The sequence below is a fragment of the Ursus americanus genome, chromosome 12, assembly GCF_024610735.1.
Source record: "Ursus americanus isolate L20-20 chromosome 12, mUrsAme1.1.p, whole genome shotgun sequence".
Classification (NCBI taxonomy): Eukaryota; Metazoa; Chordata; class Mammalia; order Carnivora; family Ursidae; genus Ursus; species Ursus americanus.
Genome location: NC_142138.1, coordinates 18,105,348 through 18,128,299, shown reverse-complemented (window position 1 = coordinate 18,128,299; position 22,952 = coordinate 18,105,348). Strand labels below are relative to the sequence as shown.

At 38.0% G+C, this 22,952-nt stretch overlaps 1 protein-coding gene across 6 annotated transcripts in view; it reads right to left on the bottom strand.

Moving 5' to 3' along the window:
• The window catches only part of PATJ (PATJ crumbs cell polarity complex component), a 345,082-nt gene that overhangs the window by 266,056 nt on the left and 56,074 nt on the right, over nucleotides 1-22,952 (bottom strand). For all 6 annotated transcript variants that reach the window (XM_087865951.1, XM_045802203.2, XM_045802205.2 and 3 more), the window contains exons 15-17: nucleotides 16,967-17,101; nucleotides 10,906-11,067; nucleotides 7,107-7,238 (exon numbers count right to left, since the gene is read on the bottom strand). In XM_087865951.1, the coding sequence (XP_087722077.1) occupies nucleotides 7,107-7,238; nucleotides 10,906-11,067; nucleotides 16,967-17,101 (429 nt within the window). The remainder of the gene's footprint in view (nucleotides 1-7,106; nucleotides 7,239-10,905; nucleotides 11,068-16,966; nucleotides 17,102-22,952) is intronic.

Below are 22,952 nucleotides of genomic sequence, written 5' to 3'. Positions count from 1 at the left end.
AAAACCAACCTAGATATTGGTGTCCATGTTATGAGGCCCATTGAGCATGAAAGTGCACATATATAGTAACCTGCAACACATGACTGTCCTCCGTGTCTTAGATTCTGGAAGTAGTATATGTTTGTATCTGACTTTTCAATATGACTACTATATGTACTACTATACGCTAAAATTCTGTTAATACCTATCTAATTCTCTATCTTAGATTCTGTGAACTAATCAGCTAACAGGAACATAACAATACTGGGCTTCCACAAGTTAGGAAACACTGTGTGCTAGTAGAGGCATCCACCGAAAATAGCAAAAATTAAAACCCTCAATTTCTTCCATTTATAAACTCAATTTTCTGATAACCAAGATTAAAACTGGCAAAAGAAATAGGAATAACTCTTGGGCACTAATAGCATTGTCTGAATATAAACCATTTATGCCCTCTTAGCTACAAAGATCAATAAATTAATTAGTGCCAATATAAAGTCGAAACAAAATGGATAGTTCTATATCACTATCACTTAATCTGTCCATATTATGGAAAACCATTAACAAATTCATGACTTAGGCACCTGCTTACACTTTGTTTTCCAAGAGAATTATCTAATCAAAGAAATGACACTACATAAGGCATCAATTTTAAGTGGTCTATACACGAGTCTCACAAATGGGTTACATTCAAGCAATTTGGTAAAAATGTACCCAAATTCAAAGGTACCCAAATCCAAAAGGACCTGTGCTCCTTTGATGAGCAATTGTAAGGACTCATCACAAGGATTATTTCCACCTTGTTACAAAAGAGTAGGACAAAGATATTCAACACAGCTTCATTTGAAATACCCACTAACTGGGTACAGGACATTGGTTAAATAAATTATTGAACATCCACAATAATATACTATGCAGTTATTAAAAAGAATTACTATAAAAAGAATAGAACAGCTCTATAAATACCAAAATGAAAGAACATATCATTGAGATCAAAAGTAATGATATATTCCATTTATGTGTAAAAAATTTTTTAAAAACCATTAAGCAACAACAAAAAAAAAACTATTACTTTTATAATTGTGTATGTATTATATCTGAGAGGACAGACAAGAAAAACAGGAGTTTTTATCCAAGAGAAGTGAGGGACTATGATTAGAGGTAGATTTACTTTTCACAGGATACCTTTATGTACCTTTGAATTTTTATGCCATATGTATGCATTATTTAGATTCATTTTTATTATTTTAGAGAAGGAGAGAGAGAGAATCTCAAGCAGGCTCCACACCCAGTGCAGAGCCCAGTGCGAGGCTCGATCTCACAACCCTGAGATCATGACTTAAGCCAAAATCAAGAGTCGCGCACTTAACCAACTGAGTCACCCAGGCGTCCCTTTACTACTTATTTTAAAAACATTTCTAGGAGTTCCTCACTGGCTCAGTCAGTGGAACATGCGCCTCTTGATCTCGGGGTAGTGAGTTCTGGCCCCACGTTGGATGTAGAGTACTTAAAAATAAAATCTTTGAAAAATAATAATATATACATACATTTCTAATGTGCAGAGAAAGTCATTCTGTTGCACATATAAGAAAAAAGCCAATTTAAAGCCACATACATAAAATTTACACAATCTCTTCCTACAACTTTTAAAATCTTTTTTTTTTTAAAGATTTTATTTATTTGACAGAGAGATATACAGCGAGCCCCCAATGTGGGGCTCGATCCCAGGACCCTGGGATCATGACCTGAGCCGAAGGCAGTCGCTTAACGACTGAGCCACCCAGGTGCCCCAAAATCTTTTTAAAAGAATTTATCTAATGGAGGTAAGAGGGAATCAGGCAAAAACTGCACACTAAGTTTTTCTCAGAAATAGTAAGGCACACCATATTCAAGACTCAGCAATACCTCAATGTTTTATATTCATACTATTTGGGCTTTATAACCCATTTCTTCTGTTAAGAAAAATTAATCACTGTTTTTTGAATAGGGAGGAATATTTTCACTATTGTTTTTAGTGAGTCATCATTTGTCTTTGGTCTTTCAAACAATTTTTTAAAATATTACTAACAGTATTTATGTACTGTTATGTATCATTATGTACTGTACGAATCACCTCTCAATGGCTATGCTATAATGCTTTCTAATTTTTATCTTAGTGTCTGAGATAAACCCAAAGTCTTTTAAAAATACGTGCTTTGCCAAAAATTGAGTCTGTCCACATCAGGAGGGGAGAGAAATGAAGATTGGGATGTGGTAGGGAAGAGAATTATTGGTTAATAAATTTTACCTTCTAAATCACTGAAATCCAAAAGTATTAAGAATGGCAATATCATGGCTAATGTTCAAAAATTGGCTAATGTCAAACATTTCCAGTGAATTATAATCATGAGGGGTTATTCAAAGTTCAACATAAATCAAAACACCAGAAAATACCCACTTGCCATGTTTAATATATAAGGTCAACCCAAGGTGAAATCCAGACAACTCTAAATTTATTTCAAGCTTTTTGGTAGAAATTAAAAATCACAGGCTCACACTACCTAACAGCTGCTTCATTACTGAACACTGGCCCACAACAAATTCGTTGCACTAATTTATGATTCTTAAATTTGTAATTATTTTCATTTGAAGCAATAAACAAACACTAGCTCTTACACAATGCATGAGCCCACTATGTTAATCTTTAATACTTACTAAATTTACATATAAGCATTAAAAATGAGAATACTACCTAGCAGCTTACCCTTAAAATATGAAATTTTTTTTACAAGCTGGAAAAACAGGAAGATCTGCTGTAATAAATTTAGTACAAACATCTCCTGTAATAAAATGCCCTCATAAGGAAAGGAGCAACATAATATGGTAGTTGAAAGCATAGATTCTGGGAGCTAACGGCTTGAGTTCAAATTGTAGTTCTGCCATATACTAGCTGTGTGAACTTGGACTAGTTACATAACCTCTCTGTGCTTCAGGTTCCTTACTTCAAGAATGAGGATAATAATAAGAGTACCTCCTCCACAGCGTTCTTGTGAGGAATACATAAAGCAATCAGAACAGTGCCCAGCAAACAGTAAACACTCAATAAATGTTAGCTATTATTATTGGATTTGTGTTAGTTTTACTTGTAGTAGGATTAGTATGAGTATTAGTAATATACCAAGGAATAAAGACATTACATATACTCAAGACAATGATAACTAAAGCACAATATGTAAACCATATCTAGAAATCGGCAAGAAATTATACTATAAAAGTTATAACCAAATTTCTGAAGTTTTATATTGCTTAGAAACAGAGGACATAGCTAAGCCGTAATATTCATGTTCTTGATAAATTATGCACATCGCTGTTTTCCATGACATTAAGTGTATAAGGTATGACATTATAGTGACCAATGAGCCTTCTAATATGGTACACATTTAGGGCAGGAATTTAACTAGCCGCTACATGGAGTAGGACCTAGAAATATTTGAGACTAATAAATATTCTACCTTCATTCAAATCAGAGCCAATAAAGCTATTATCACTTTATCCTAAAATCTAATGAGGCGGCTTACCACCTGAATCATATTTACTATAACATAAAAACTACGTAAACCATAGTTTACTAGGTTATAGTAAATGATTCCCTATTGCTTTCTCCTTTTCCTTTGCCCCAATCTATTTCAAATGCCTTTCATGAAAATGAATTTCCAGTTTGTTCTTTGCTCTTTGAATTTGCAGACTTTCGCCTGTCCAAACAGCTACACCATAGTTCCATGGCCAATTCAAGATCCTTTATCTGCTCACTCATCTTTTCCTAAAGTTCAGTTCAATTTATGTAAAAAGCAAACTGCCGGCCCATAATCCATAACTGGATAATTCACGATGGTTCATCAGGAGTTGGCTCCATTTTAGAATGTAATTTTTACAATTAAATTTAGATTTCACTAAACAAAGGTATCTACTTATTAATTTTCCTAATCTAACCAGATAGCTAAAAATTGACAGGGTTCAACTATACTATAGTATGGCTATACCTTCAAAGACAATATCAAGACTTCCGTAGTTTATTTTCTAAATTGGATGATTATCAATATTCACATACCCATTGTAATGTTAATATTTCCTACTTCTTTACACATTAACTTACTTAATCCAGAACAATCCTCTGAGCTAGACATTATCCCCATTTTACAGATGAAGAAATTACATAAGCAGCAATGAAAGAGATGGATATAATTTTGTCAGGTTCTTGAGGAAGTTCTTACTATTTTAAAGAAAAATCAGTTAGTGAGAAATTAATATTGCTAAGTAAATTTTCAATCTCTTCAATACTGCTAATGCAGCCCTTTACAACCTGGAAGCTCTCCCACTCTCCTATAACTTTCTCCCTGTGGCCAAAATGTTTCTAAAGTATTCTTATTCTAAATGTGCTAAGGGGGGAAAGGGGATGTGGGTGGATCTGCATTGGCCCCATTCAGCTACCTAATAAATTCATACAGGATGCATCAAATACAGTAATGGCCAGGAACATGGCCTTTCATGACTTTTGCTAAACCTTCACCTGCCCTTGCAAAAAAAAATTTTTTGAACTTAGAATTTATTACCTAATTACAACAAGGGATAATATAACCAATTAATTAACTTGCCCAAAACCAAATTTTAAATTGTGTTTATGTGTCATCTAAATGTCATAGTGTTTAACAGTTCCACATGCCACTGACAAATGGTGAAAATGTGCTGAATACAATTATAAGTAAATGTACTTAAGACTGACTTAAGAAAAAAATTCAGTTTAAGTTTGAATGTTTTTTCCTTCCAAGGTTTAGCTACGGAAGTAAATAAGCTGAGTGCTTTAATATGAATCAAAGTAGCATTTCAAAAATTTAATATTTTTCTATCAGTTCTCTGAGAAGCACAAAGGTAAATTACTTCTTTTACAGCAAAATCACTTATTTGTGCAGAAATGTCAGTATATGTAATGATGATTATGAGGAAGATAAGGGGTAGGGGGGAAAACCTAGAATTTTATTAAAAGAATAAAATTTATAAAAACCAAAGTATGCTTCAAAAAGGCATACCTAAAGGAATGCAGTGAAGAAAAAATTTTTTCATATTTTCATATTTTCAAAGCTGATATAAATTCAGAACTGATATAAATTCTTCTGTAAATTAGAGGTTAAACTCTTAAGGACTCCCAACTTTTTCTTTCTCTCCTTTACTTAAGTTTGTTTTTGTTTTTATTTCTAAAGCACTTCTCTGCTTTAACATGGGAAATATTGAAAATATAAAACTTGCACACAATGTCATTTAAGAGGGTAAGAGCAACCATTATATAAGAATGCAAATACATATAGCTTCCAATCATAATGGAAATGTAGCTGAATATCTAACACTTCATCTGAAAGGTGTTTTCTAAACTAAATGCTAATTATCAAAATGGTTAACAAAAAATCTCACTGAATGTGTTCATTTACTTCCAGTTAATTTTGGCTAACCTAAACTTTATTCAATATTCCGCAAATACTTATTTATCATTTACCAAGTGGTAGATAAGAAGGGTACATTGGGGAAGAAAAATTGAGATGGTATCTCCAATGTTTTATATACCCTTATATTTTTTAATAGTTTTATTTAATTTAAATTCAATTAATTAACATAGAATGTATTATTAGTTTCAGAGGTAGAGGTCAGTGATTAGTCTTATATAATACCCAGTGCTTATTATATCATGTGACCTCCTTAATGTCCATCACCCAGTTACCCCCCCTTATATGCCCTTATATTAACCAATATAGAAACTTCTAGAATCTTACAGTATTGATACTTCTTGATAAAAATATTTCCCCAAATACGCATTATTTACAATCAGCAAATCATAATTCAGTAATATTCCAAAGAAAAGTTCTAATAACAGAGAGGGTTATCTGCACAGAAATATGCCAGCAAAAACGAATAATCTATTTCAGTAATCTTAAATCACACTATCTAAATATGGAATTTAATGTTCTTACATAATGCTCAAAGTATTTTTCTTTTAATCTGTTCCCGAATGCCTCATTATATAAAAACAATTGATTTTTATATCACTTGGCATTTTATGTGCTTTGATAGAGTACATTTTGCTTTATTAAACCACAATGTGTTTAGGCAGCACTAAAGTATTAAAATATGCATCTTAAAAGTGAAGAGGTTTTTTGCCAACATTTTTAAATTCCCCATGATAATCAGAAGGTCTAAAAATACTGTAAACCCATAAACTGATACAACATATAGGTGTCCTATTGCGATCTTTCACATACAACCCCCCAAATGCATTAGTGACTTTAGCTATAATTGGAGTACATATAAATACATAAATAGTATGTGTTCTGTATTAAATATAAATATATAATTTCATCAAGAACATTTCTATTTATTCAAGCTCACTGAGATCAACAGACAAGCAAAACAATAAAAGCCTTCATGTGAAGGGGAGAGAGTAGAGTGAGAGTTGGGAATGACTCTAATGTGGACAGGTTTCTTTCTGGGGTGATGAAAGGGTTCTAAAATTAGACTGTGGTGATGGCTGCACAACTCTGAATATACTAAAAACAACCAAACAGCATGAATTTTATGATATATGAAATATATCTCAATAAAAATGGGAGGGAAAATCCCTCCACATAAAAAATCTCTTCAGGGGTGCCTGGGTGGCTCAGTTGGTTAAGCAACTGCCTTCAGCTCAGGTCATGATCCTAGAGTCCCAGGATCGAGTCTCCCATCGGGCTCCCTGCTCAGCAGGAGTCTGCTTCTCCCTCTGACCCTCCCCCCTCTTGTGCTATCAAATAAATAAATAAAATCTTTAAAATAATAAAATAAAATAAAATAATAAAAAAAACCTCTTCAAACTCCAGTCTCTTAAAAGCATCCATAGGCATAAAACTGCTGCTTCCCTCACTGTTCAATTATTATATCATCCATCATTTTATTCACTAAGAAAGCTACCAAGTGCAAGGGTAACAATGGAAATTATAACACCTGCCTTTGGATGGTAGCATTATAGATCAAATCATTCAGTTTGCCCTAGTGGGTGCCTTAAATAATTACTACTTCACATACCTTTAAAACAAATCCCTCCAAAAATTCAATATAGATTCTTATACCTGGTAATCCAAGATGCTGAATCCCAAGCCTTTATGATCTTTTACTAGTTCAACAATCTTGACTTCAGGAGACCATAGTGCTAATTCCCCTTCATCGTCTTCTTCAGTATTGATGTCTATACTGTGGTCAGCCTGAAACACCAAAGAAGATAAATGCTTCAAAACACTGTCCTTTCAATTCTGAAAAGAATTAACATAATAGGAATCTCCTAGCTTCCTCTCCAACTGGGAATTCTCTTTGGCATGCATACTTTATCTTTTTAATCTTCGAAGGGGCATGCACTGGGGCACACACACTCTAGTATAACATCTTCATGAAAATTCAAGTACTTAAAAATGCAGACTGTTCATACAGGTAAATTTTTTTTAATGTAAAGTACCTGCTTCCTCCAAAATATTAACACTGACCTCCTATACTTCAATGAGTTCTGTCATCCCATTAGAAGCATAAAAGGAAAAATATGCAATTAAAGAAAAAATGAAAATATCATACAAAGTCAAAGCTTATAAGATATTTAAGTAGCAATACCTGAATTCATCATGACAGTGAGAGACAGAAAGATGCCAACACAGAGAGAGGACAGGACAAGACCCAAGAGAAACCACTTCCGTTGGCTCCTGGAAATTTTCAAGAAACTCTTCGCTAGAAAAATAAAGTGGAAAAAATCCAAGTCCTTAGGAATCGTCTTAGTCTAAAAACCAGTTTTAAAAAAACCACTGAGGGGCACCTGGGTGGCTCAGATGGTTGAGCGTCTGCCTTTGGCTCGGGTTGTGATCTCCAAGACCTGGGATCAAGCCCCACGCAGGGCTCCTGCCTAGCCAGGAGTCGGCTTCTCCCTCTGCCTCCCCCCTCCCTACTCGTGTTCTCTCTCTCCCTCGGTCTCTAATGAATAAATAAAATCTTAAAAAAAAATCACTGAGTTGAAATAAGGAAAATCTCATCTTGGAGGACGTAAGTCGGCAAAACTATCCAATACACAGGCCCTGGTTATCTTCCTTGACTTCGTACCCCCAATGCCCCGATTCCAGGCTCCCGCCTCCTTTCGGGGAGAGTCACTGCTATAGGGAATTCTAGGAAGCTAAATGATAGCAGGTCAATGAGTTGACTACACAGAAGAAGAGCTGCTTTAACTCTTTAATACTATTTATAGCACTATACAGTGTTTTCATATGATTTATCTTCCTCAAAATACTCTGAACTTCTATCTGAAGCTCAAAGATTATCTTCTTTTTCTTTGTAGCCCTAGCAACTAACAAAATGACAGGCTAGAATAGAGACTTCTGTGTGGGCTACCATGGGGTTTACCAATAGCTATCCACTCAGCCCACAATACAGCCTGGCTCACAGTAGGCGCTTGATAAATATTTGTCCAGTACATTAACAAATCATCCATCTTTGACTGCATATTCCTTGAAACTTTTTAAATAAAGCTACAGACTAAATAGTAATTTTTAAAAATAGACTTCTTAAAACTTTGGGTGCTCTTAGTAAACAAAATCAAAGTGCGTCATTCCTAGGAACATAATTTTGAGTGAGTTGCATAAAGAAATCCATTTAATGAAATCAAAGGAAGGAGACCCCTCTAACAGGAAAGAGTAAGGCACCATAGCAAGTACAAAAAATTTTTTTAAATTAGGGTTGGTCCAGATCTCAAACTGTCCCCGCAAGACATGGAAAGTCAAAACTCAATCCATGGTGGATTGAGTCTAAACATGGGAACAATTTTGGGGTTCTTGAATTACAAAACTTGAAATTAGTGGGATGTTCTGGATCAATAACCTCTGTATATATCAGCCTCATGTGAGGAAATGATATTTAAAAAGAAAACATCATACCTTCCAATAGAAAGTAAAGTTCCAATACCTAATACAATATGATTGATGTTTTACTGGGGCATTTAATACCCTCACTGATTAATGAGCATTAGAATTCTGGCTGAGCTGCCTAACCAGATAAGGTTTAAGAACCTAAGATGATATGGGGATAAATGGGAAAAAAAAAAAAAAAGATAGGAAAGAAAGCCAGGATTTTAAGAAACCACACACACTTATAAAACCTAAGTTTATAGAAATTTCAAGGCATCCAAGATACATAAGATATTATAGTCCAACCTGAGATATATCACTTTGATACAATCAATTCTGCATAACTCCTGTATTTACAGAATGGAAAGCAATCAACTAATGGGCAGCAAGGTTGACATTTAGAATAATTCAAAGCTGTTGTTTACCCATTGTGGTAAAGGATGACAGATGGGAGCACTGAGTCAGCAAGCTGGGTGATTTACACACCCTGTAAGATGAGATTAAAGGCATTTTTATCAATCTTTAGAGGTAAGCCCTCATCCACATTGAATTTTAGTAAAGATACTAAGAATCACAAAAGTGATATTCCAGTTCCTTCCTTGAAATATGTTTTACCAAAGATAAACGTTAAGAAAAAAAAGATTCTCCATCAATAATGGATTAAGCAATTCTTATACACCCAGTATAAAATAAAAACACTATGAGAGACAAAATAATTTTAAGATATGACTCTGCTCACGGGAGCTGAGTTTTCTTGTAAAAGCAAGCTTAATACACATGAAAGTATCTGTGACCCTAAGACAGGGCTAGCCTCTTACATACTTCAGGAAATCAGGAAACACAGAGGGCTGGACTGGAGGAGTCAAGAGCAATAGTTAACTTTTTCCTGAGCACTTTTCATGTGCAAGGCGTTACTGCACTAAGAGTTGGGCACATATTACTTCATTTCCTTCTCATATAAACTGATGAGGGCAGTAAGTACTATAGGTATTCCCAACTTTCAAAAAAAGGGGATGAACAGAAAGTCAAGTTATTTGCTCAAAGATACATAATCACTTAGTGGTTGAGGCACGATTATCTTGAAACTCACACCATAAGCAAGTAAAGCGAAGACTCTGTGTGTCTAAACTGGTGTTAATGGGACACCTGGGTGGCTCAGTTGGTTAAAGATCTGCCATCAGCTCAGGTCATGATCCCAGGGTCCTGGGATCAAGTCCCACATTGGGATCCCTGCTCAGCGGAGAGTCTGCTTCTCCCTCTCCCTACCGCTTCCCCTACTTGTGCTCTCTGTCAAATACATAAAGAAAATCTTAAAAAATATAAAAATAAATAAGTAAACTGGTGTTAATGGAATTATAATTTGTAAGGGTCTGGAAAGGGGGGGTGGGAGTAGGATGGGGAAGTGGCATAGAAGATGAGGTTACAGTTGGCGTGAGACGGCAAAGCACGTGCTTAAAACCGTTCTCATAATCACAATGTTCTTTTTAAAAAAAGAAGTGTACCAAGAGCACAGAAAATGTTATTTTATTCTCTGACCTTCTGAAGGCTTTTACAGCAATTTTTACTCACTTTGAAACTGGTCATAGATCTTCATATTTCTAAGGCTCTGAAAAAGGGAAGTCCATTAGATACTCAACACTCACCAATATCTTCAACTTAAGATGAACTGAGTTGAACTGGGAGCCAAAAGTAATGAGCCCTGGAAATTACTAAAAAAAGGTTCTCTAAGATAAAGGGCATGCACATTAACGTCACCAACATTTCAGGTTAAAAAAAAAAAAAAAAAAAAAGAAGAAGAAGAAGAAAAAAAGTTTTATGATGTGAAATGAAAAGTAACGGTTTGTAAAGCTATGCATGATTGCCTTTGAGTGCTACTGTAGTCAAATAAAAGAAGATGGAAAATTCTCCCCTCCTTTCATATCCAAACACACTGTTCAGGGCATTCTTGATGAATGCTCACTCCTCTGGGAGCCACGGAATATTCAGTTAGTACCTCCATCTTGGGAAGAGGGGCTTCAGTGGCCCTTGGTTCATCCACAGAAGCTTCATCATCAAACAGTCGTCGACAGCAAACCAAGGTAAAGGGAGGAGGCACCTCTTTGAGGAAAGACACTGCTTCTCGGCGAGATTTCCCATACAGCTGCACACCATTGACCTAGAAAGACAAGGGATAAGTTAGAAGTGAGCAGGCCCCGAAGAAAAAACCAAAGTCCCATGCTCACATGGATTTATCCAAATAAAAACCGGATTGCTTTATTTTCCCCATGAACAAAGGGTCTAAACGTTATTTTAGTAGTAACTAAAAACATTAGAAATCAAATGTACAAAAATTAAGACTAAATCTTTACTGAATTTCAGTGAAGAAAGTCTAAGACGTGTGAGGGTTATAAGTGATCTGCCTAATTTTTCACACCTCCATGGTTTCTCTTCTCTATCCTCCAATGTTGAATTCTCTCATCTACTTCTACACATCTCTCCTTAAACACACTAAATATCACTGCTAGTCTTCCTAAGAATGCCTCCTTTTGCTTTTTCATTTCATAAAAATACCACTATAGATATTAACACTAATTTTAAGGCTGTAGTTAAAAACTGCTCAATTTACAATGTGTAGGTAACAAAATCTAGGATACTCAGCTGTCAAAATTTAGCATCAATTTCACAATTTTCTTTCACATGCCATAAACTTTTTTTCAAACTTAAATTCAGTTAGCCAACATACAGCACATCATTGGTTTGAGATGTAGAGTTCAGGAATTCATCAGTTGCGGATGTGAGGGCGATCTGGCTGCGACATCTGTCACCCCATTGATCGCCAGGGTTGATTCGGCTGATCTGGCTGGCTAGGCGGGTGTCCCCTTCCTCCCTCACCGCTCCATGTGCGTCCCTCCCGAAGCTGTGCGCTCGGTCGAAGAGGACGACCTTCCCCGATAGAGGAGGACCGTTCTTCGGTCAAGGGTATACGAGTAGCTGCGCTCCCCTGCTAGAACCTCCAAACAAGCTCTCAAGGAATTCATCAGTTGCATATAACACTCAATGCTCATTACATCATGTGCCCTCCTTAATGCCCATCATCTGGTTACCCCATCCCCCTACCCACCTCCCCTCCAGTAACCCTCAGTTTGTTTCCTGGAGTCCGTAGTTTCTCATGGTCCATCTTCCCCTCTGACGCTTAATACCTTCCTAGAGAAATCATGTCTACAGAAAAGAAATACATGTAAGTTTGCCTCCATTCTATTCTTGCACGTTCTGCTCACACAGCCATCAAGTATAGGATGTGTGTCAGTTTTCGAATTGTTTGATGTGTGTTCCATGTGCTTAAAACAAAATGATAACCAGCTACTCCTTACTAATGCTTAATGCTTATCACCACAAAATTATCTAAGTTTCATATTTTAGTGCACAGTAATATTTTGCACCAAAGATGATTTACAAAGATAAATCTAATTTTTTTATCTACTTGACTTAAGCTCCAGAAGCTCTCTCAGTTCTGACTCAATGCCCCTAAAAACTGATCTGTCTGCTACTCCCCAAAAGCTGAGGCATGAACGTAATCCAGGCATTAACCACTCTTTTCACATCTGACTCCTATCTTCCTGGGAGGGGTCAGTAGCATTATTCGTTTTAAAGATATTTCTGGGCTGGCATCAACTTCTGACAGGTGCCGTGCTAATGTCCAGATAACCGGTGGGGCTGACTTTCCTGGGAGAAACCTTTGCACAAAATCTGTCATTCTCAGAGAATATGACCCTCTGGGTTGTTGCACGCATCTCAGCAGCAGCAGCCTCAGCCCCAAGTCAATCATCGCTGGGAGCCACTCTCAGGCCCTCAACATACAAGCACTCAGCCATCAGGCCAGACACCATCTCTCTGCCTCTTAATTATTTACAGAGATACCACCACAGAGTAAAGAGATCCATATATGCTCCAGGGAGCTGGTCCCGGTAGAACAGTCAATAGCATCTCCCAAGACTTTCTGACTGATGAAAGGGATCCGGGGGACAGCAAGTTCAGCGGCTGACAGGTTTTTCCCCGGAAGAACTGAAAGTCAACCTTCACTGGTCATATCACGTCCCCAGTGCCAAGTGGTGCCACAAACACAGAAAGTTCTCAAATCATCTGAATACACAGTACTCTATACTGAGAAGAAAGCAAGCGGATACAACCAAAGCCAAGAATTCTACCATACGCAAGTCTTAGTTTGTGTTTCCCATTACTTCAACAAATTAGAAAATCACTTTTCAGGTTTTTATCTTGGAGTACATTTAAATATTTATTTAGCTCATTATTTATTCATTTGAATTGTCTCCAATTATTATAGCAGGGCCTGGTAGTCCTCCTCACTGTTCTCTACTGTTAAGGGATTGGTCACATTTCCCATTACCAGCTCCTATCTAAGAGGATTTATGGCTGCTGTAAATAGCTGCTCTGGGCTGAGACTTGGCACAATGTTCTAACCCCAAAGCATATTTGTGTTTCTGGTTTTAAGCTCTAAGGAGCACGCATGTGCACGCACACACACACACTCTTTAGGTTCAGGGAGTTTATTTGGATAACTTAAGAGATTTTTTTATTTCTATATTTGGCTATTCAGAATAAGCCAATTTTTATTTTAGAGTTCACAGTATTTCTCTAGGCCCTCCAACTTGAGACCCTCTTAAGTGCTATCAAGTCTTAATTATTCAGGCTCTGTGATTAGAAAGCACACACACATACACATTTGCAGAGTACATAATACTGTACAAGTATTGTCCCACTACATTACCTCATTCAATCCTCATTCATCTTATCCCATAAAGACTGTTTATGCCTTTTCACAGCGATAATACTGCCAAGATCTCACAGTGAGATAATGCTTTAAAGTTTACATGGATGAATGCAGCCACTCTGGAAAACAGTATGGAGGTTCCTCAAAAAGTTAAAAACAGAACTACCCTACAATCAATCACAGTACTATTTACCCAAAGAATACAAAAACACTAATTCAAAGGGATACATGTATCCCAATGTTTACTTCAGCATTATTTACAACAGTCAAATTATGGAAACAGTCCACGTGTCCATCGACTGGTGAATGGAATGGATAAAAAAAGATGTGGTATACGTGTGTACACACACACGCGCGCGCGCGTGCACGCACAGAGGACTATTATTCAGCCATAAAAAAGAATGAAATCTTACCATTTGCAATGACATGGAGTTAGAGAGTATAATGTGAAGTGAAATAAGTCAGAGAAAGACAATTACCATACAATTTCACTAGTGGAATTTAAGAAACAAAACAAATGAGGGAAGGGAAAAAAACAGAGACAAATCAAGAAAGAGACTCTTAATTACAGAGAACTGAGAGTTACCAGTGGGGAAGTGAGTGGGGAGTGGGTGAAATAGGTGAGGGGGATTAAGGAGCACACTTGTTGTGATGACCACAGGGTGATGTATGAATTGTTGAATCACTATATTGTATGCCTGAAACCAATAAAACACTGTATGTTAAAAAAATAAAGTTTAAGGGACACCTGGGTGGCTCAGTCAGTTAAGCGCAGGGCTCTTGGTTTCAGCTCAGGTCGTGAGATCGAGCCCCAGGTCAGGCTCCACACACAACACGGAGTCTGATGGAGATTCTTTCCCCCTTCCTTCCCCTCTGCTCCTCTCTGCCCCCTTCAGCTCACACACGCTCTCATATAAATAAAATCTTTAAAATAAAATAAAGTTTACATTGCTGTTATTCCACTAGACTCTCACAAAAACATGGTGAGGTAGGCATCTACTGATGAAAAACAACTCTCAAAACAGTTGAGTGACGTGTCAGAGGATAGATTGTGAAGCTGTGGCAAATTCAAACACAGGGGCAGCTCTTCTGACTTCAAACCTATGCCTCACTTCCTATCTCCCTTGTTTTCACCAGAAATCTCTAATTAAGAATTACAGTATACTACCTTATTATACCATGTTCTCTTATAAGATGGAAGGCCCATGGGATCTTAGGCTTGGCTGAAGCACAGAGGACTCAGCTGATGGCTGGGATCATGCACACTTCCTCTATACTTGCCACTATTTCTTTATCACCTACCACATACTATTAGTGAATCATGCTTCATGCCACTGAACTGTACACCAAAATGGTTAAAATGGTAATTTTGTGTATGCATATTTTTTCCTTAGAGAAAAAGTATTTTATTATAATTTTTATTATAATTTTTAATTGTAGTTAACAGAACACTGTATGTCAACTACTCTGAAATTAAAATTTTCAAAAACTGTAGTTGACATACCACATTACATTAGTTTCAGGTATACAGGACAATACATGTGTATTTCTCACAAAAAAGAATCAAACTGGTTTTTACAAATTCCACTTCTCTCCAAACAAAAATATCTCCTTTCTCAATACCTACAAACTATACATTATAGAAATGGTCTCCAATCTACAGATTATTATGTGTGATATCCATAAAGCTAGTATACACCCTGACAATCAAAAGAGAAAGATATGATCTTAGTACCAAAACCAAAACAATAAACAAAAACCAAAAACAACAAAAAACAAAAAAACAAAACCCCTCAGTCATGTAGTAAAACTTAAAGGCATTATTCCATAATAAGCATCCCAGTAGGATTCCTTGAGCACTTCTAAAAATAAGCCACTTATCTACAGCTTAAAACCGGACTCCCACATCCAGCCGTCCTATGCTTATGACAAAATTTAACGACTAGTCATGGCAGCTTTCCCTCTGACCTCAAAAGTCAGCCAGAATTCTCAACATACTTCTCTAGGTGGCCAGACACAACTCAAAAATGCAGTTGCACCCAACAACAACCCTATTTGCTATCCTTGTCATCTCACTTTCAGTAAACATCAACTTTAGAAAGACATCTCTAAAATCAAGGCCCATGGGAGTCTAATCTTGGCTAAGGCTACAAGGTTGATTCTATTAAACCCAAATTAGAGCTTCTTGTGGTTCCTAACTCTTGGCAGAACCCTTTTACCAGCCTTCTTTAAGTTTGACCATTCCCCACATTTGTTTTTTTAGGAGCTTAGGAAGTAGTGTATTTGAAAAAAAAACAGTGAAATGGGAGGTAGAAAATATGAACTAAAGTCATCATGCTATGAGTATATAAAGCTGGGGGAAATCAATGCCTTATTTTCCTGTCTGTAAAATTAGGGGATTCAATGCTGTTTGTTCATTACATTAGCTCTAAGACTATCCAAGCTAACAAAATCTCTCAAGAACGTTATGTCAGAGCAAAAGTGCTCTAGAATTGCTCTAGCTGAAGACAGGCTGGGGAGCCTGAGTGAGCCCACAGAGGCTGCCATGTTGGAGAAGTGAGCCCCAAGGAGACAATCTGAATACCAGTCAGCAATACATAAGCCTGAGGTCATCCAGCTAGCCTAATTCTTATTAGAAATAACCAATAAAACCTGCAAGTGAATGTGACTACATGTTGCAAACAAGGGATAGGGATTTGTCTCTTAAAAAAGAATTTTGCTAAAAAAAAAAAAAAATCCTAATTCTGCTATTAAACTAAAGCAAGACATTAGCTTCTTTCTCAATCACTTAAATAAGCACTTGAAAGAACATCTCAGGAGTCCCAAAAGATGGGGAAAATGAACTGAAAGCATATTATCTATTCTCTTTATCATTACATAGGCTATATTTTTCTTTGCCTTTATTTTATTTCATTTTCTCCAGTTCTATTCAGATAAAATTGACACAAAACATTAAGTTTAAGGTGTACAGTGTGATGATTCGACATACATCTATATTGTGAAATATTGTCACAATTAAGTTAGTTAACACATTCATCACCGCACATGGTTACTTACCATTTTGTATGTGTGGTAAAAACATCTGAGATCTACTCTTAAAGCAATTTGGGGGCTATCGTTAATAATACTATGTTGTATACTTGAAAGGATAGTCCCCAAGTATTTTTCAATGTAAGTGTTCACATTACACTGGCAATAATGTAATTCAGTGCATTTCTGGTAAAAATACATTTTCCTACAACTTAGAAATTCCTGTCCTGTGTCTTTTATCTCTCAGAAATTTTACCTCAAGAAGCTCATCCTCTGGCTGCAGGAGGTTCAATGTATCAACAGGACCACCTGGAGCAACTGAAGAGATATAATGGTGCCCATCAAAGGAATCCACTTCCATGCCAAGCCTCAGAGTGTGAATGGGCAGCAGCTGCAGCAAAATACAAAGCAACAACATCAAACCTGACAAGGACACAGCCAGCTGTTAATCCTCCATCAAGTATTATTTTGACATGAAATCCCCACCTCTTGAATCAGATCATCAAGATCCCAACAGAGGACAATAATGGGAAAACTTGCCACTAATAAAATAGGAGTAATTTGTCTTCTTGCTCTCACTCCTCTTTTCCTTTCAGATTCCCTAGGGATGGAGTCTTGCCTTCATTTCTAAGCATCTAAGCCTTCATTTCTAAGCATTACAAACTTTCTATGGTTCCCAGTACGGATTCTAGGTTTCATTTTTCTGCAGGCTTCCCATCTCCCAGAACATTCTAGTTCCTCTTTATTACCTAATCTCCACTCACACTTCAGTACCAAGGCAGTGTCACTTCCAGGAAGTCCTTCCTGATATCTGAGTTAATGTGCCCCTGTTTGGGGTCCAAGACCACCTTGTACAGATCTCAATCACAGCTCACAACCTACTGTGTTTAGAATTTCTATTTTCTTGATTGTTCCCCCTGCTTAAATGCAAAGTCTATATTTTCTCTCTATAACCTCAGGCCCTATAATAGTACCAGGCACTAAACACAGACTCATTAAATATTTTTTTGAACTAATCTGTGAAAACTGATGCCTCACTCAGGAACTCCTTTTCCATGTCACCAACTTAAGTAGAAAAACTTCCAGTTGGGGGAGGATGGCTATGCAATAAGGAAGGCAATTATTATTCCATCCTAGGACTGATGCTGTTGGCTTAGAAGGATTCGTATGGGCTCAAATATGAGTCAAGGGTTAAGAAACTCTAGCCCCTGTCGAAGTAAACAGACGGGAGTTGGTGGCGTTGGCTCTAAAGGTCAAATGCACTCACCAAGCTCTATTCCCTTGACTTTTGAAGATGGAGCTCATGATTTCTCATTGTGGCTGTATAAACTTTAATGTGGTAAATGGTACTTAATAATTATGATTTATATTTCCTATATCAATAGTCCATTTATCTAAAAATACCAGGCCCCCCTCTAACTATATATTTGATAAGGCGAAAACCCTACACAGCGTGGCAATGCACCCACAACATGGTTCTTTTCTTCATATTTCCTACTCCCTGTGACCCCTTTTCTCTGAGCCTGTCACCTCCCCTTCGTCATCTGCTCCGAATCCCCAGAGTTCTACAGGTCTTGCTTCAGACACCATCTGGGGCTCACGTCCTTCCCACTGTACACACACACACACACACACACGAAGTGGCAGGCAGTCCAGCACACCAAGATGTCATTACTTAAAACAGGCACGAGGGACTTCTGGCCCTGGACTAGTTTTCGGAAAATTACGTGCTCTTGACCACCAAGCACTTCAGGATCTACAAGGATCTAAATAGGAGGTTAGCATTGTTTTCGCTCTTGTTCCCTCTGTGTGATTGTGTGATTTCTTTATTTCTCGCTGTGGTCCCCTCATCCTCTTGCCTAGACACTGAACCTAATCATGCATATCAAACCAGAAGACGACATCAGTTTCCTTATTATCAGTGTGGTGGTTTTTTTTTTTTTAAGTCTTTTCCTTAGTAGTGAAAGGTTAAATAAAAACTCTCAGAGAAATGTTTCTATAATAAGAACTAATCACCCATGTCTGCCAGCTCTCTCCCTTCCTTTGTTTATAAGGCAAACACTGGGGCAGAGTGGTCAGTACGTCCACCATACGTCATCTCCAGTGGTATGAAGGCTGCTTGCAAGAACAGATTGCTCAATTTTCAGGAATTTTGCAAGTCAGCTGTTAAATGCAGCCATCACTAAAAATTAAATTCTATACAACTATAGTTAAATAAATGATATTAAAAATAAATGTAGTAAGTATTCAAAATCCATCACTTCCTAATTATTTTTGCTTACACTTTATCTACCTTCTTTAAGGGACTACTATGTACAGTGGAAATACTGTCTAAAAACTACCTAAATACTCTATATGCTACTGAAGGGGTGAACTGAAAGGCAGATGAATGGATGATTTGTTGAGTCGCTAAATGAACCTGGGCAAAGTAATTAAATAGCTCTGTTCCCACAGAGAAATCTGAAACGATGAAGTGCTATTGTGAATCATTTCCCAGCTCAGTGTTCAGTGAGGTCATTCAGGTAGCCTGAAATCTGCCATGGTGGGACTACTTACACCACAGGTACTGGTAAATACTACAAATTTGGGCTGCTTTTTGTTTGATTTCTTTTGCTGTTTTGAGAGCTAGACATTTACTAGCATACCACCGATCTACAATCTAGTCTGCACTTGATATCCATCATGTATTTATAGGATATAAACGATGTGCAAGGATCTGAGTTATGAGCTGGAATCGTAAGGTGAATGAAAGAAACAGTCCTGACCCCGGACAGCATTAATATCAGTGTGAAAGACAGACAATAAATAAGCAAGAGGGCAAGCAGATACAAACAAGTTAACAAAACAATTTGCCAACAGAGGCACCTGGGGGGCTCAGTTGGTTAAGTGTCCGACTCTTGATTCGGCTCAGGTCATGATCTCAGGGTCATGAGATTAAGCCCCGAGTCAGGCTCTGTGCTCCAAGGGGAGTCTGCTTGAGATTCTCTCCCTCTGCCCCTCCCCCTGCTCAGCTCTCTCAATCTCCCTCTCTCTCAAATTAATCAATCTTTAACAACAACAACAAAAAACAATTCACCAACAAACAAGTGTAAACCAAATAATTACTAATCGTGATAAATGCTACGAAAGAACTAATCAGGGTCAAGATACCACACATGACTGGTAGAGGTCATTTTGGAAAGTTGGTCAGGGTAGGTTTCCCAGAGATGGGGACATTTGTGGTAAGAACTGAAGGGTAAGAACACATCAGCCCTACAAAGAGCCTGCAAGGGGCTGCCTGTGGAAGGTCAATGAAAAAGGTAATTGCTAGATTTCTGTTCGAGCAACTGAGTAGATGGGGATAGCAACTTCTGGATAGAAGTACCCAAATTAAAACAAAGACATTGCCCTATACACAGACTAGTGCTACTTACATAAAAATATGCCCCCATAAAAAAAATAAAAGGATTAAGGAGGGAACTGATCTAATCTCCTCATTCAGCCCCCCTTCTAATCCTGACCTATTCATGTAGCTGTCCCCCTAACCCACCACATCCATGCAACAGCTGAAGTCAGGAATAGGCGGGAGCACAGAGGAGCAGCAGACGGTCACCCATGGAATCCCTTGCCTTCCAGATACAGGGCTCTACCCGTGTAGGCCATTCTCCCAGATACCTATAAACAGCACATGCTTCCTAGAAACTTAAACCATGAACAAAACACACATGCTCCATCTTCAGTCACGCTGAACAAATAAACCAGAAATGATGTTTACAAAATCTGTCAATCTGAAAGAGGCCTACCTAATATTAGTTCTGAATCTAAATCTGAGTACAGCTGGGTTTTGAGACTTCATGTTACATTGCTGCAGGCTTCTCTGCGGGAGCAGGACTGTTTAATTACCTGTCCCAGCTGCATTTAGCAACTCAACAAATCAACCGTTTCATCTGTCTCTCTCAGTTGTCCACCCCTTCAGTATTCTGAGTTCTTAGAGAGCAGAAAGTGCTAAAATGACAGAAGTGGGTGCAGCAGACAGATGATGGATGCCTTCACACACATCCCATGTTATGCTTTATTGATGCTTATTCAATTCAAGGGGTCCTATTTAAACTGACAAAGTTAATGAGCGGCAGGGTTTTCCTGATCCCGATGTGACAAGTAAAAGATCCAAGGAAATATATCCGAGGGAAACTATGACCATTGTGTGATATACTGTCAGTGCTAAAATGATGAAGACCAAATGAGACCAAGCAAGCTAGAGCCCTTCAACCTGAGAGTGGAGAGACCGGTCATGAAGCAAACCGCAATTCATTCATTTTGCTAAAAGCTCTACTTTTAGGGCCCTAAACCAAGATATCAGAATGCTCAAGTGAGAATATAAATGGTGTTGCTTCGGGGGAAAAAGCCCTTCTGGAGAGGAACAGATATGTCAATAGGATGGGGGAGGCTGCTTCCAAAAAGCTGAACTCAAAATAGGACAGAAAGAACCCCATGATTGGTTCTTGTAACACACACACACACACACACACACACACACACACACACACACTTAAGATGTTAAATGCCATTTATGTTAAACAGTTAGAGGGAAAGAATGACTAATTTTACCATAAGTAAAAAACAAACTTTCCAAGAATGAAGCTACAACTTTCCAACAGCGAAACACAGCCTAAGCTTCTCGCCCATCTAAATTTTTAATTCTGAATATTCAAAAAATACACACAGTGTACTCCTTTATACAGAAATACAGTGAAGGTTCTTTTTAGTGGCCTAACACCAAGGTCAAGAGTCAATTCGCATTTATCATTTTGTTTTGTTTAGCGTTATCATTTTAAATATCCTTGGTGTTACCTGCCTGGCCCACATGATATTTGAGCTTTTGACACCTGATCTAACACTTTGCACACATGCTCTTGTACTACCTTTGTTCTTGGTGGTTCTTCCACCTGGAATATCCAACTATTTCCCCGAACCCACTCTTCAGGGTAGACTACAAACGCCATCCTCCCAATAACCCTCCTTCACCCTTCTTAAAGAAGTACCACCTCCTTCCTCGAGCAAATATAAGGCCTGTTAGCAATACCTGAACAGTAGAGTTCTCAGGGGAGTGAGGCAAGGAAAGAATCACAATTTCCTTTAGGGACTTCACCACAAACTACAGAATTAGAATACTGGTCAGGAGGGACAAAATAGGACATGTGTATTTTCTCATTAGAGAGTGAGCAAGAGAGAGCACAGGCAGGGAGGAGGGTCAGAGTGAGAGGGAGAAGCAGACTCCCTGCTGAGCAGGAAAGCCCAATGCAGGGCTCCATCCCAGAACCCCTGGGATCATGACTCAAGCGCAAGGCAGCTGCTTAACCAACTGAGCCACCCAGGTGCCCCAAAGACACATGTATTTTTAAAAAGCTCCTGCTTCCGAGAGGCCACCTACCCCAGCTAAGCACCTCAGTTACTATAGTTACTTCATTCTGTGCCTTGTGCTCCCCACTCAAAAAGAGACCAACAAAGTGTAAATTCACACACCTAAGAATCCATTAACAGTAGCTGCCTCTGGGGAGGAGAACAAGGGGACTGGGATGGGAGAGATACTTATTTTTTGCAGGACGTACTTCTGTAACTTTTTAATTTTTGGTCTTGTCCATATATTATTTATTAAAAAAAATGGCACAGGTGCAGAAGCCAGATAATGCCTGATTTGTTTCCTAATTTTGACACTTCCTAGCTGCATATGAGCCTGGGTAAGACACTTTGCCTGCCTGACGCTCGGTTCCCACATATCATAATTGGAAAGAAGAAAACACCGGCTGACCAACAGGGTCACTGTGACAAATAAAGAAGAAACTGTATTTGAAGCAAAGAACCCATCTTGGTAATCGAGTGGTAACACCCACTGCAACTCCTGGGAGGGTCCGGTACATCCCACTGCCTTAAAAATTAGATTTGCTCACATTGAGTGAGGGGGAAACGCATGTTTGAACGTCCTCTGGTTCAGAGAATCTAATTCAGGGAGGAAATAAAGTGAAATTTGTCAGCCTGTCTTGTCAAAACCAGAGAACAGGACGTGTTCTTTTTGTTTCCCACACCGGGGATCTTCCTAACGCTCAGTCCGAATCACAATTGATGGCCAGCCGAAAGGTCACTGGAACGAGCTTAATGCTTCTTCCTCACAGTGCTGTGATTATCTTAATAGTAAACAGTTGCCAAGAAAGCCATCCCTAAAAGTGCAAGTCTCCCCAGATGCGGGAAAACGGTTCTCGTGTCAT